This window comes from Lathamus discolor, chromosome 2 (assembly GCF_037157495.1).
Source record: "Lathamus discolor isolate bLatDis1 chromosome 2, bLatDis1.hap1, whole genome shotgun sequence".
Classification (NCBI taxonomy): Eukaryota; Metazoa; Chordata; class Aves; order Psittaciformes; family Psittacidae; genus Lathamus; species Lathamus discolor.
In genome coordinates, this window is record NC_088885.1 from 132,493,486 (window position 1) to 132,509,840 (window position 16,355).

At 39.2% G+C, this 16,355-nt stretch overlaps 1 protein-coding gene across 1 annotated transcript in view; it reads left to right on the forward strand.

The window, feature by feature from the left end:
- Positions 1-16,355, forward strand: part of RALYL (RALY RNA binding protein like) — a 505,944-nt gene that overhangs the window by 424,521 nt on the left and 65,068 nt on the right. The window contains exons 5-7 of the mRNA XM_065669147.1: positions 5,677-5,724; positions 8,834-8,997; positions 9,646-9,726. Coding sequence (XP_065525219.1) covers positions 5,677-5,724; positions 8,834-8,997; positions 9,646-9,726 — 293 coding nt within the window. The remainder of the gene's footprint in view (positions 1-5,676; positions 5,725-8,833; positions 8,998-9,645; positions 9,727-16,355) is intronic.

The window sequence follows — 16,355 nt, forward strand, 5'->3', positions numbered from 1 at the left end:
CACATATGGCCCTACAGAACCATTCCTATTTTATTCTATTTTAATAGAATCATAGAATCATAGAATAGTTAGGGTTGGAAAGGACCTTATGATCATCTAGTTCAAACTCCCTGCCATGGGAAGGGACACTCACCCTGGACCATTTCGCCCAAGGTTCTGTCCAACCTGACTGTGAACACTGCCAGGGATGGAGCATTTACCACTTCTTTGGGCAACCTGTTCCAGTTTGAACCCATTACCTCTTGTCTTATTGCTACAGTCACTGAAGAAGAGACCCTCTCCAGCATCTTTGTAGGCCCCCTTCAGATACTGGAAGGCTGCTATGAGGTCTCCATGCAGCCTTCTCTTCTCCAGGCTGAACAACCCCAACTTTCTCAGCCTGTCTTCATATGGGAGGTTCTCCAGCCCCCTTATCATCCTCATGGCCTTCCTCTGGACTTGCTCCAACAGTTCCATGCCCTTTTTATGTTCAGGACACCAGAACTGCACACAGTACTCCAGGTGGGGTCTCATGAGAGCAGAATGGAGGGGCAGGATCAGCTTTTTTGACCTCCAATAGATAATAGACATAGCACGGAAGGATAAATGTCTTTCCCCCATGACCGACACTTAAATTCCATTAGCTTTCTTCAAGGAGGCTAATCGTGAAGGAAAAAAGGAATTGAGCACCCTAGTCTGTTAAGAGCCCATAACAGCCCATCCTTCTGCTGCTTCTGGGTGCTGTTCCTACCTTGAGGGTCAAGTAGCTGTTGCTACATCTCTGCCAGTTGTCCCAAATGAGGAGGCCCTATGTGTGCAGAACTGTCTCGTTCCCACTGCATATCCATGGTACCTCCACACAGAGATCCCAAATGGTCTTCAGGGAAAGCAGATTCCCTCCCCACCTCCTGCTAGAGTCCCCAGCACCCATGTCGTAGGATATGGGACTTAACAGGGATGCCCTTGAATTGTGATGATTTCATTCAGAATAAACCCAGACTAGAAATGTAAGCAAATGAACTCCTGTTATCTCATTAATTGTGATATCAGGTTGCACTGTCAGAATCTACAGTATGTTTGTATTTTGTATCCAGCCAGAGAGGTGGATAAGATGGAAAAGTTGGAAAATATTTGCTGCAGCTAAAGCCATGTGTATGCCCATTTCAGAGACTGACTGTCATGCAACATATAGAATACCTGCAGTTACCTCTGATCTCAGTAGCAAGGTATCCTACTGAACTAAAGCATGCAAAAATGCAAAGTACCTTAACTTTAAGATTAGAGGCAACATCTGTAACAGAGCTGCTTAGATAGCTTCGGTTGTAGAACACTATAATGATAAGTAACTATAGGTAATATAGGTAATATAAGCAACTCATAAGAATTTAAAAATATTCACACATTGCACTGCAATGTAATAATCAGATTTCAAAATGTGTTTCTACTTATTTTGCTCTGGTCCACAGATAAACATTATACCATGTGGGTTGAAACTGTTGTTTGCAAAGATAAAGGAACATAAAGAACTGAGTTTAGTTTCAAGACAGAAGTTACCTGAATAGGGAACAGAGCAAAATAAATTCTTAAGTAAGGAGAGAAACATTTGGTTGACACGCCTGAAAACCTTTCCTGCATTTTCCCTACCTAAAACACCCAGTGCCTGTGATAATCCTCATCTGAGGAGTCTGTGACACTTTCCCAACCACTTGACCCTCTCTCAAGCCTACTGGCATTTTTCAATAGCACAACCAGATCTCTGCCTGAGACTTAGAATCGTAGAATCATAGAAAAATTAGGGTTGGAAAGGACCTTAAGATCATCTAGTTCCAACCCCCCCTGCCATGGCCAGGGACACCTCACACTAAACCGTGTCAGACAAGGCTCTGTCCAACCTGGCCTTGAGCACCGCCAGGGATGAAGCATTCACAACTTCTTGGGCAACCCATTCCAGTGCCTCACCACCCTCACAGTAAAGAACTTCATCCTTATATCTAACCTAAACTTCCCTTGTTTAAGTTTTAACCCATTACCCCTTGTCCTACCACTACAGTCCCCAATGAAGAGTCCCTCCCCAGCATCCTTGTAGGCCCCCTTTCAGGTACTGGAAGGCTGCTATGAAGTCTCCATGCAACCTTCTCCAGGCTAACAGCTCCAACTTTCTCAGCCTATCTTCATATGGGAGGTGCTCCAGTCCCCTGATCATCCTCGTGGCCCTCCTCTGGACTTGTTCCAACAGTTCCATGTCCTTCTTATGTTGAGGACACCAGAACTATACATAATACTCCAAGTGAAGTCTCACGAGAGCAGAGTAGAGGGGCAGGATCACCTCCTTCGACCTGCTGGTCACGCTCCTTTTGATGCAGCTCAGGATACAGTTGGCTTTCTGGGCTGCAAGCACACACTGCTGGCTCATGTTAAGTTTCTTATTTACCATCACCCCCAATTCCTATTCCACAGGGCTGCTCTGAATCTCTTCTCTGCCCAGCCTGTAGCTGTGCCTGGTATAGGACCTTGCACTTGACTCTGTTGAACCTCATGAGATAGGCATCAGCCCACCTCACAAGCATGTCAAGGTCCCTCTGGATGGCATTCCTTCCCTCCAGCGTATCGACTGAACCCCGTAACTTAGTGTCATCAGCAAACTTGCTGAGAGTGCACTCAATCCTGTGTCGCTGACAAAGGTGTTGAACAGGATTGGTCCCAACACCCACCCCTGAGGGACACCACTCCTCATCAGTCTCCCTTTGGACGTTGAGCCATTGACCGCAACTCTCTGCATGTGGCCATCCAGCCAAGTCTTTATCCACCGAATGGTCCATCTATCTGATTGATGTCTCTCCACTTTAGAGACAAGGATGTCATGTGGGACACTTTCAAATGCTTTGCACAAGTCCAGGTAGATGATGTCAACTGCTCTGCCCCTGTCCATCAGTTCCATAGCCCCATCATAGAAGGCCACCAAATTGGTCGGGCAGGATTTCCCCTTAGTGAAGCCATGTTGGCTGTCACCAAGCACCTTGTTGTTTTTCATGTGCCCAGGCATGGTTTCTAGAAGAATCTGTTCTGTGATCCTGCCAGGCACAGAGGTGAGACTGACTGCTCTGTAGTTCCCCGGGTCATCCATTTTCCCCTTCTTGAAAATGGGGGTTATATTTCCCTTTTTCCAGTCGTTGGGAACTTCACCTGACTGCCATGATTTTTCAAATATGATGGACAGTGTCTTAGCAGCTTCATCCTTCAGCTTCCTCAGGACCCGCGGATGGATTTCATCAGGTCCCATGGACTTGTGCATATTCAGAGTCCTAAGATGGTCTCGAACCTGATCCTCTCCTTTAGTGGTACTAAGGTCTTCATACTCCCAGTCCCTCCATCTGCCTTCCAAGACCTGGGTGGTGTGGTCAGCGCATTTGCCAGTGAAGACTGAGGCAAATGAAGGGAGACTTCTCTCCCTTCCATGCCCCATCAGTGCCACTATTCCCAAGGATGGATTTGAGCTCTCTCTGTCACTCCATCAGTACGTGAAAAATAAGTTCCATACTCTGAAAACCCAGTGAAGGGCCTGCAGTCTTTGTTGTGTCCTATGGACCAGGGTTGATTTGCCACAGAAAATATAGCTGTCTTCCAGCCTTACTCTAGTGGGTGCAAAGTGAACTATTCTTCATCAGCATCCTGATCTTCAACCTTGAGAAACTGAATTTATCTGGTCTTTATGCAAATTAAATTAATGTCACTCCAGGTGAAAGATTGTATGTGACAGGCCTTTTAAATTTAATCTTTTTTCTTCAAATTGTCTGTTATCTTCTACTTATAAACCAAAATTTAATATTAAGTAAGGGCTTAGTGTAGCTATTAATCATTCAGCTAAATAAACCCACTAGCAAACTGAATAACTGTAAATAAAATAATAGCTTTTCTACATGCTACCTCTTAGTTCCATGTAGACTGGCTATAGCAGACAAAACGAGCTGTTGCAAAGTGTAAGGAAAAAGTTGCTAGTTTTGCATTAAGGCAAGGTACAGAAACATAATCACTATACAAGGTCTAATTATTATTACTTGTTATTTTGTTTCCTCTAACACACACAGCTTACTTGCTGCTGGGTTCTAGATTCTCAGGGCTGTTTTATTTAATAAGAATTTCACATAAAATTCATATAGGGTTTTATTTTCTCAAATAGATTACCAACAGGACAGTTGACATTCTCACCTGGTGAGTCTAACGATACTGCTGGTCTAGTATTATGTGGGTAGTCAGTACAACTTAAGCTATCACTTCCACTTGGGCACTTGCATCCAAAGTAGATGTGGCAGAGGTGACCTCCTTTGATGGATATTTTTGCCAGTTGCAGACAGGGGAAATTGCAAGCCTTCAAAATCAAAACACTGAGATGAAATGGTTATTGAAGTAATTTAAGCTGTCAAATTTATTTTTTCCCCTTTTTTAATGGTCAACCTCTGAAACATAGGGAAGGGAAGAAAAGGAGAAAGAGGCATTATGTGATTAAGAAAAGCAAAAAACTTGAGAATTTTTGACCCATTCTTCAAATTATGTACTACCCCCCTCCCCCAGAAGACATTTTGCTCAGTGTTCAAGAGCAGAAATTAGCCACAAGTCCATTCTCCGTGAAGACAAGCTTCATTAATGTGTACCTACCATCATTCATCTCCCTTTACATTCAGTAAATGTTTTCTTCTTCTTCTCTCTCCTTTCTACCTTTCTGCTTTCTTACCGAAATCTCCTTTTTTGTGGTACTTCTTAATGCCTCTTACCTTTACTATTCATAATCGCCCTTCTCAGGCAAGTGACCAACTTAGGATTTGTGTTACTAGTCCTTCATCAGGCAGAGTACAAATCCCTTGTGATTTATTAACTCTTTGTTTCTATTTTCTTGAACGTGTGAGAGAGATAGACTACATTGCTATTTCTTCACCATAAAGGTAGAAAGATGCTAATGGAATGCAAAACTAGGAAGATCAATCTAGGATTGACTTTGCAATTGACATCGCAAAAATAGTTTTCCCTGGACCTCTGCAATTTCCTACGTATATTTGTTTCCCTTGATGCTGCCTGCTTTTCCCAGATTGGTCTATATTTTCCTTTCTGAGCCTGAGAGGAAAAGCATCCCTATAACACTATTGCTTGCAGCATTCATTTTTTCTAACTTTTTTCCTTTTCTATTTATAAGGAAAGATTTGGTGAACTCAATGACCAGCAGTCCAATCCTTTTCATGTTTCTTATAAATCAAATTCATTGTCTTATGGTAGCTCACCTATTCACCCCTTTACCAATCTTTCCTGTATTTAACATTCTTACTTGTCTACTGATTATGCTATGTTACCCCAGCAGAGGGCTTCAGTATTAAGAGTGCTCCCTTCATTTGATCACTCAGAGAATTACATGATAATGATCCTCTAATTACAGAGCTGTCATGCTGTGTTAAATCCTTTCTATATGCGCTGTCAACTGTTTACACTGTTCTGCATGTCCTGGATTTCACATTTCCAAATATATTACAGTGATAGCTGACAACAGCATTGACAAACATAATGTACAGTATATGGTTGTTGAAAAGAAGCGGAAGGACTTTTAAAAAGGTCTCGGAAAGTGAAAGTAAGCCAATATTACCGCAGAAATTTTAATCAATGTGTATATTTCTATAAACCAGTTCATTCCTTTTTTTCTGTGTTTTTCCACAGTGGTTATGTCTTTGATTATGATTACTACAGAGATGATTTCTACAATCGGTATGTGTGGTTATATTTTTGTACATCCTACATCATTTCTACTGTTTGTTTATAATGTAATCACATCATTTGGTTAGACAGGTCTGTTCTGATTTTACATATTATTCATTTCATTACTTCTCTTGTGTATCAGAATAAGACTATTTGAATATATCACAAACAGAGAAGATTACCACCACCAAATGCATGCATGCACATTAAACAGTTCTTTTGGTCTTATCCTTCTCTAAGAGCTTTTGGGGCATTTTCTGTGCAGAACATTTCAGTGATAGTTTAATTGCTCAGTGTTTATCCCTACAGAATTCTTCCAGAGGAACATATAGCAGCTGTAAAATTCTTCAGCATAGCACTCATGTCTTTGTCTTTTCATCCATGTGTATGAAAAGATATGGAATGTATCCTGAAAAATATGTCTTCCAAGAATGTTTAGAAGGCTAAAAGGACCTTAAGAGAAAAAAACACACAATATGAACAGCATATGCGCTTCTAAAGGAGGAAAAGAAATGTGGATACCTGAGCAACTGGAGACTTGTTCTTTGAGTATATACATAGTTTAGCTTAGCACTATAGGAATTTATTCATTTATATGTAGCAGAGTCACCACAACACAAGGTTAACATGGATGACCATGGATAACCAACTTATGATCCAGCAGTGCTGTGTTTCCGCATTACAACAGCCTGCCTTAGCATAGGCCAAGTGAGTTAGAAGGGAACAAAGTATTGCTTCACCAGCCTCTTTTAATCTGATATTTCTTTTATGTATATAGAATATGTATGTATGTATGATAATAGCAGGGGAGTGGTTTCTACCCTGAAGTTAAGGTATCATGCGCTATATATCTTTCTGCTTAGAAACACTGTAGGAAAAATATAGACATAATACCTTTCTTCTTTTTTTCTTTTTTTTTTTGGGGGGGGGAGGAGGGTGTTTTGGTTTGTTTTGTTTTCCTGGAGTTGGTTTAATTTGAACTATTAGTTTTGGGTTTGTATGTAAATGACCATGCTCCCTTTGGACACAGCTAAAAACAGTGAGCTATAAACATGGAGTAAAAGACATCAGTGTAATTTAATCCTGATTAGTCTAGCCTTGACAGTAGGAAAAGCTCATGTCTATAAAAAGTTAACTTCCACAGGCTTACGTTTACTTTACCCAAGGTTAATGCTCTGAATTTCATCAATGGATTTTTATGTTTTTAACAGAGTACTGTTTCTGATCTATGCCACCTGAATATTAAAGCTATATGTCTTTTTTTTTTTTCTAATTCTGTATATTATGGGTAGTACAAATGAACAACTATAATGGTCATATTTCCACAATAAAATACTTATGAGATATTAAAGGTAGTTGCTGTAGAACTTGGTGTCTATCTATCTTGATGATTGTCTTATTATGGAAAACCACTGAGTGAAATGTGATGTAAATCTACTCAATAGTGAAATTTTCTGATGTATAAATCTTTCAGGAGAGGAAGGTGGGGGGGTAAGAGAGCAACTGCATGGTCCTGAGTTACCATCTGGGTTTAAACCAGTACAACACGAAATACTGGAAGATAGAAAAATTTGGAATAATAATAATAAAATAAGAGAAATAATAATAATAATGATAAAAAGTTCTGAAACATTCTTTCCAGTAGTGTCAAATGGAGGTTGTGGCTAACCTCCAGATCATCCAATGTGATAAATGATGAGTGACAATAAATAATAATATCTCTTTTAAAAGTCCCAAAAATATTTTAGTGTTCACCTTCATATGTAATTTTTTAGTTATGCTCACAATGGCTAGAAACTGCTTATTCAGCAAGAGTATTCAAGGCCACAGGGTTCAAGTTCAGGGGAGTGACATGGTCTCTGTGACACATTTTTTAGGCAGCTATGAAAAACGAAGGAGCTGGTTATATTGCCTGTAGGATTATGGTACGGACAACAGTAAGAATCCTGGGATTTAAGCATTAGATATTTACTTGCCAGAAAACAGGCTAGAAGAGACTTAAGTTTGATTCTGCTTCCTGTTCAGCATGCAGTTAGAGCGTGGTGAGTGAATTATTGCTTCTTGGGCATCTGTTTTCAAATGTGTATCTATATGCCCAGCTGGGCAACAGTAGTCAGAATTGTTAAAAGTAAACATGCAGTTATAAATTTCCATAGTTACTAGTTGCAAGTATCATTTGAAAGAAACTTAAGAACATTTCATGAGAATGTTGCTTGTTCCTCTGCTTCAGTCTCTGAACAGGAAATCTTAATTTTCTGAACTTTCTTCTCCTGACCTGCCAGATGGAAAGCCCATAGGTTTTAATTTTCTAAATATATATGTAGTTTTAATCACCTTTTCTATTGCTTTTGTTTTCTTCTACATAGGTTAGTCACCTGGTGATAACTGTGTTTTTAGGATTGGGTATTCTGTTTGGGAACAATAGTACATTTTGGTTCCAGGATGTCTTTTATTGACTAGTAATTCTCTGAATATTTACTTGCTACAGTGGTGTTTGAACGAGACTTCTTTCTATTAAGCATGCTTGGGTATTTTAGTCATCCTACATCAACTCATTCTTTAATAAAGAGAGCATATGCTGGGACCTCTTTTGTATGCATTCAGAAGGACATACAGGTGCCTCACTATAAATACTCTTTTGCTATTTTAGAAACTGCAAGGTATTTCTTTATGGCAATGTTTGGCTTCAGAAAAGTTCAGATTTTTTCTGTCTTTAAGGATGGGAGGTAGAAAATTAGAATTTAAGCCATGCATGTAATAAAGGAGCTGAAATGTCACCACAACAAAATGTATTGCTAATAGCTGTGTGCAATGAAATGCTGTGGACCTGTGGAAAGCAGGTTATGGATTTTCCATACTGCAAATGACACGGTCCCATAACGCATCCCTCATTTAAATTACACAAAAAATATGAGGTATGCACTGGTGTGTGACTGAAATCTAAATATGGCACTTAATGTGCATAGGTCCTTGAAATCTAATTTGACTGTGATCTAAAGTGATTACAGTTTAAAAGGGTAATTTTCTCAAAGATAACATGAAAATTTTGTTGACAGGGCTTCCATGACTTGAAATCATATAAGGTTTTATGGAGTCCAGCTGACTTTATTTTTTCTAGGTTGTTTGATTACCACGGCCGTGTCCCCCCACCACCTCGTGCAGTAATTCCACTGAAACGTCCTCGTGTGGCTGTGACAACAACTCGCAGAGGCAAAGGGGTGTTCTCCATGAAAGGAGCATCACGATCCACCTCAAGTGGGGCTTCTTCCTCAGGATCCAAATGTGAGTTGCTCATTTCAGTTGGATATTATTGAAACAATGATCCTAGTAATTTCTGCAAGCAGACATCTTCCATTATATAGCTCTGTTGCAGTTATTTCCTACCCTAGCCTCTAGCTTGACAAGCTGGTTTGATTACTAAAGCTGACATGCCTTTCATGCAAGTCAAAGGGCACACTGATGTAGGTTTTGAAGGAAATCCCATCAACATTTGACCCAGTCCCTTGGCCTTATTAGAAGCCTGTTTAAAATCTTCTGTCATCCTGACTGCTTATACACCATGAGGTCTTCTGAACGGCTGATAATAAAGCAAAGCTATTAATCTTGTTATAAACAAAGGCACACTGATTTCTGTGGAGACTTTAAGGTTGTATGCGAGCTGGTGGGAAGTGGGCTGGGGGCATGGGGAGGTTGGGCTGTGTGTCCTTTTTTTGCCAGATTCATTTTATGGTAGAAAGAGGCAAAGTGTCTTTGCCTGTTCAAAAGGGAATCCAAATCAGGATTGTCAATTTGGGGTTATTCAACTGTTCTTTAGTGAGTTGGCCTTAGAAGAGCTGATGAACAATAAGCATTCCCTCCTCTATGCTGACCAAGACCCCCACTCCATAATATGTCCAGGGAACTTCATCTTCCTCTTCGTGCATCTTTCAGCACCCACCTGTCTTCCCCTGCCCCTTATGTGGAGTGATACTGTCCTTGGAAGCGTCACTGGAAGAGGAAGAGAAAGATCAGGTAGGGATCAGATATTAGAAAGAATGAAGGGACTTCAATAAGACACTTGGAGTGCCGGACTGGCTAACAAAACATTATGCTAACAAAGCACAATCATGAAATAAGTGAATCCACCAACACTGTACCTTACTGCAACAGGGATTAATTATGGCACCGACATGGGCCAATTATTTCCTCTTAACATGCCCAAGTCTCACATATTAGCACCTAACAAAGAAGATATACCTCCAGTGAGCCCACTAATCTCCGTTCTTGATCCTACTGTATGAACTGATGGTATCAGAGACCGCAAAAGGAGAAATGTAATAAACATGCATGTGACTGAAAGAATGTAAATGTGATAAACAGAGCTAATGTTGCACACTGTGACATAAGGAGCTCAAACAATTCCTTAGAAAGGAAGATGTTCTGAGAAAGAAAGTCTCTGTTGTCTGTATAGATGCATCACACACAAGTCTCCAAAGAATGAACTGGCTATATGCCCATTACCAGCGGCTGGAGCTTTGATAGCTGGCACACGGGAAGACATTTCAATCTAGGTTCAATATTATGGAGCTCACACGCACCCTAAGAGGATGCTTGGGAGTAGCAACACTTCCTTTGTTCTCTGGATGATAAACATGAGTCTAGACATTTTCATATACATCTTGAACTAATCCACTGTCCATAGCTATTTTTTGTCTTTCCTCCATACTTTAAGTAATGAATTATGATTAATATTAATTATATTAATTTAAAAGAAAGCATGCAGCTCAAGATCTTCACTTTAGTAGACATAGAATTGAAATTATTTTGATAGCTTTTTCCAGCCCTTGGGTCTTTGGGTTTTCACACAGTGAATCAAAGCTTTAGTAAGTATATATACTTGCAGATTCATTCATTAGATCTCCTTTTTTCATCCTTTACTGTTGTCTTATCCATATGAAAAGCTAGTAGTATCAGTGCATTCAATTCACTAATTTTCCTAAAGCATAGTCTAATAAGAATAGGTTTTTTGGACTCACTTTTCCCTGAGAAGACAAATTATTTTTAGATAAGTTTTTTTGTATACATACTTCTCATTGTTCAGAGTAACTCAAAAAATCTTCTGGAGAGCTGAGGACCTTAGTATATCCCAATAGATGTCAAGGAAATCTCTCACCCAGAAATTTGGGTCTTCGTTGTGTTGAATGGGACAGAACATATTACATTAGCATATAGATACCTGTTCCTCGTAATAATCACCAAATTTGCTTTATTATTTATACTGCATTTCAGAAAATCTTTTGTAGTACCATGTGAGGATTTAAGTAATGCATAACGTAGATTAGAGGAATTATCCCTAGTCTGAGTACCCACAGCTACTTGATATAAGACCTCCAAAACGCTGTTATCATAACATCGCAAATGTTTCAGAACCTAAAAATTATTTAATGGAAGTGAATTCAGGAGTCTAGACATCCTGACAGTGTTATGGCCAGTAAAATTATCCTTCTTTTTCAAGTGTGATGTGAACTCTAAAAATGTCAGTCTTGGAGCACCAAGTGACAAGATCCAGCTCTTTAACACTGAAAGGAGAGCTACAAGATGTATTGCTAAAAACGTGGCCTGAAGTTTTGGCCTTTGTTGAGTTTCCACCCTCAGTTCTTTACAATGGCATTTGGCACACAACTGCAAAGACTATTTATCGTGTTAGAATAAACTGCAGAAAATTTTCTGTCTGCATACAGCACACCTTTAAAAGGAGTTAGACACACAGTATACAGACTTTCATGCTTGAATTCCCCATAGAATTACTTCCCTTTTTGTCAAGTCCAACCAACCCATTGTAAAAGTAGAAACACAATTTTGTTGACTTGGACAGGAATATAATCAGCTTAATGTAAGACGCTTATCAGAGAAACAACTGAACCAGTCCCTTGGGGGCTTCAAGTTGGAAAATAAAGAACATGGTTTGGGGCTTCTTTTGCTATTTTCTTGGAAAAGTTGGCTATATTGAAATATGGGGTGAAGCAATTTAATATTTTGTTGCCCCTTACTCTACACTGCTAATCTGAACCACTTGAACTAATGCACTATTGATTCTACTTGTAATTTATTGCTAGTTAAATAAAGGATCTATTCAATAAGAAGAAACATAGTGGAAAAGAAGCTATTTTAGGGTTTAATGAAATTCAATACTATAAAAGAGCTTAATCGCAGGTCCAGAATTAACTGTATCAAAATGGTATTGCCTATGCTTGAAAGATTTCACCTCCAAATAGGAAAACTCTCATCAGGTTACACCCCCTAATAGACTTTCAAGATTTAAGCAGAAATCTCATAGGCATGACTGTTGTCATAGCTGTTCTCCACTCAGACTGAATTCAGAAAATGAACCCATACATGAAGTATTAAAAGTCAGAGAGAACCTCTCAGTGTAATTACCAGGATTAGAGGGACTCACTTCTGAAAACCAGCAATTCAAACCCAGAAGTTTGCTGTGGCGCAAAGCAAAGACGTTGTAAAAACATAATGCCAAAAATGCCTTGCTTATTGATGACTACGTCTGCAAAAACAATGTCTGCCAGTGCAGTAAATTATTCTTCTACCAAAAAGTTGCAATGTGTTTGAAGTATGCTTCCAAAACACAAAATGACTTTATTTCTTTCCTGAATCTATATTTTGTCAAAGATCAGTTGACAACATTTTGTTTTTTTCTTAACTTCAAAGACCAGAAAAAATATTAATCAGCCTTTTCACACTATTTAAAGTGACTCAACATTTTGATGTGGAAACTACACATAGTAGTTCTTCACATTAATGGTATGAAGCAGCAGATGCAGATTGCTGTTTAGAACTGGGAAAAAATCTGTCAATATACAAACTGAAGCTCTTGGGATATGCACTTTTATTCTACACATCTGAAACAAGAGGAAAACACTGATCAAATTTTTTATGCCCTGTGTGTTTGAGATTAAGGAGTAGACCCTTAAGATGTTACAATATGTCCTGAACTGTGCTTTTAAATTGATTCATTCTCACTCATTTAAATTTAACTTCATTAGCTAACCAATTTTTCAGTGAAATCTAAAGTAATGCAATATGATAAAATATTTTATATTAAACATGAAGGTTTAGACAAAAATACATGACATTTAAAAAAAAAATCTAAATCATGCTTTGTGGATGAATCGGTTTATAGTTATGGCAAAAAACGTTTCACAAATATAGCTGTAATTCAACACTAGCCCTTTCATTTCTAAAAATGTGATTGATCTCAATTTTAAATCTCTTGTTTTGAGCCAGATGCAGTTTGTCTCCTTTGGTGCTACATGCTTCAATGAACGATGCATTCTGGAAGGCCCTTGCACTCCCAGCAGAGGGCTGGAAAGGGTCACTGATTCTAATTCATTACTGTTGCAAGTGGGCACGCCATCTAATCCTTTAAGCTCCAATTCAAAGCTAGTTAGGGTTTGTTTTTTGTCTCTGTTTCTTTAATTTCCTGCTTAAATTTTCTTATTATTTGTTCATATCCATTTGTTGTGCCAACACGGCTTTAGCTTTAAAATTTTGTTTCCTTTTGCCCTCTTTTGTCTCAGGCAAACAAGCAAAACTTCTGTCACACTATAGGCTTTCCATTCTTATACTCATCTTCATGGCCCCACTCCCCACACACAACAGAATTCAGTGGTTTAACCTGTATGCATCATTCCAGACGCAGATATCGCCAGGTCTTTGTAAAATGTCATTGTACTTCTTCATCTTTAGCAATACAACATTTGAGACATCATAACACTGCATTTTCTTTCTCATGGCTACATTATAGTGTGGCCTGTTGTCAACCTGAGATTACAGCTACACCCAAGGATAATTCTGTCACTATCTTTTTTTGCTGAGCAGCTTCAATGTTAAGAGTAGGAGCTCTGCTGTTAGTCAGGTGTGGGACTTTATTCCAGTGCAATTACATTGCATCTTTTTTCAGTGGTAGCAAGCCTTAAAATCACCTTCCATTCCAGTTCACTTTGAATAGATGATACCTTCCAATTTTATGTCATCAGCAAATTTAACCTGTTTATTTACTTTTTGGCATCAAAGTCAAAAATATTTGTTGAAGATATTTAGCCATTTTGATGCCAGTGTTTGGGGAATTTCATTAGTAATTTCTTTCCTTTCCAACACATGCATTTCTGTCACCTGCTAGCTTTTGCTTATCTGCTAATAGGAAAAAAAAACATGCAGTAAGCTACTTTTTTTTTTTTTCTATTTTATTTCTCAAAAGCAGATGAACAGATATTTGGACTCATGCAGATTTGCTTTCATGTTTATCAATTGCTTTATTTCTTGCCTGAAGAAAAAAAAATCTGTGACATTTTAAAGGAGAATTTATATACTCAAAGGAAGACACTTGAAGTACAGTATATACAGTTTTTACATTTGACTTCATCATAAAGAGCCTAAAGTTCTTCCCAAGCTTTCTATCACAGAATCACGGAACGGTTGAGTTTGGAAGGGACACCTGGAGCTCACCTGGTCCAACTGCCCTGCCTAAGCAGGACCATCTACAGCAAGTTTACCAGGGTTGTACTCGGGCAGCTTTTGAATATCTCTAAAGGTTGAAACTCCACAGCCTCTCTGGGTGACCTGTACAAGCATTTGGCCACCCACACAGCGAAAAAAAAAACACAAAAAAACCCCCACAAATGAAGCAGCCTTTTCTTGTGTTTAGATGGAATTTCCCATGCTTTGATTTGTGCCAATTATCTTTCATGAGGTAGTGGGCACTATTGAGAAGAGTCTGACTTTGTCGTCATTCCTTCTTGTATCAGGGAGCCCAGAACTGGACACAATGCTCCAGATGTTGCCTCACAAGTGCTGTGTTGAGGGGTGTGCTGGTTTTGGCTGGGGTAGAATTAATATTCTTCACAGTAGCTCATATGGGGCTATGTTTTGGATTCATGCTGGAAAAAAAAAGTGTTGATAACTCGCAGGTGTTTCAGTTATTGGTGAGCAGTGCTTACACAGAGTTAAGTCCTCCCTCTACTCCTCACAGCACCCTGCCAGTGAGCAGGCTGGGAGTGCACAAAATGCTGGGAAGGGGCACAGCTGGGACAGTTGACCCAGGCTGACCAAAGAAACATCCCATCCCGTACGACATCTTGCTCAACAATAAACTAGGGGGGAGGCTGGCTAGGGTCTGCTGCTCAGGGACTGGCTGGGCATTGATCAGTTGGTGGTGAACAACATATTTCACTGGCATCAGTTGTTTTTCTTTGGGTTTATTTCTCTCTCTTTGTTATTTTCCTTTTCATTACATTATTCTCATTAGTAATAGTAGTAATAGCAGTAGTAGTAGTACATTTCAACTACTAAACTCTTCTTATCTCAACCCTCAAGTTTTCTCACTTTTCCCCTTCCAGCTCTCTTCTCCCCATCCTGCTGGGGAGAAGGGGTGAGTTTAGGGAGTGAGGAAGCAGCTGTGTGTTGCTTAGTTGCCACATATGCCTAAACCATGACAATCTGTTGGCAACACTCCTCCTAATGCAGCCTAGGATACTGACAGCCTTCTTTGTCACAAGGGTGTATTTTGCCCATAAGGACACTTCATAATTTGTCTTTAGTAATTGCTGATTACTACAGAAAAAAATACCTACAATATAACTGAGAGTGGAATTTCTCTAGAATGATTTAAAAGATTTGTACAATTCCTGCAAGACAATTAGTAACTTAAAAAATTACATCGGCACAATGTTGGAAACGGTGAAAATTTTTAACTTTGCAGATTTGTTGGAATTTTTCTCTTTTTTCTTTCAGTTCTTTCTAGTATTAACTTGAAGTGACTGACTGTATGATGGAATCACCTCATTAAATGTGAATGATAAGTTACACATTCAGTTGCCACAGCTTGAGGAAAAGGTTTTGGCATAGGGGAATTTTACAAGGTAGCAATAAGACTCCTCAGTCATTTATAGCCTCTTTGTTTGTTATTGAATCCTCACTGTTGTACCCATGCTCCCTCTGGTACAGTCTTCTTTCTAAACTGATTCCTCACTGAGACGCCACAAGAAACCCATTGTGAAGCAGGTTTGACCTCAGTTGAACAGTAATCCTATGTATATGCCTTTTTCACTATCAAACTCAGAAGTGCAAGTGTTTTCTGCTTTGCTTTCTAGACTGGGAACAAATACCATTAGGTCCTTGTAGTGTCGCTTCTCACTTTTGATCTTTTACTCTTGGCAAGCCTGCGATGTGCCTTTCAAGGGAGCACCTCTAACATAACAGCTTGGCCACATGGAACATGTTGCCAGCTGGCTTCATAGTGAGTCGGAGCAAACGCTTAGCATTCGCCATTGGACAGATTCATGCTATTTCACCCTGTTATCTGCACCACGTTGCTAATCCAGCATGGACCAGCCAGTGCCCCTGGGGAAGCAGTAACCTTCTAAATATACAGTTGTCAGAATCTTAGCATTTTGTTACAGATCTGGTGAATTGGACAGTGACCCATTATTTCTCTAAGAACACTTTAAAGCCTTGCTCTATAAATATACAGAATAATAACAACAAATACTGTACAGCATATAAAGGTCTAGCTCTAAGGTTACTTTTAAGCTTAGTTAAGTCCTACCATTCATTTAATATACCAGAGATTTCAGACTGAGACAGTGTGA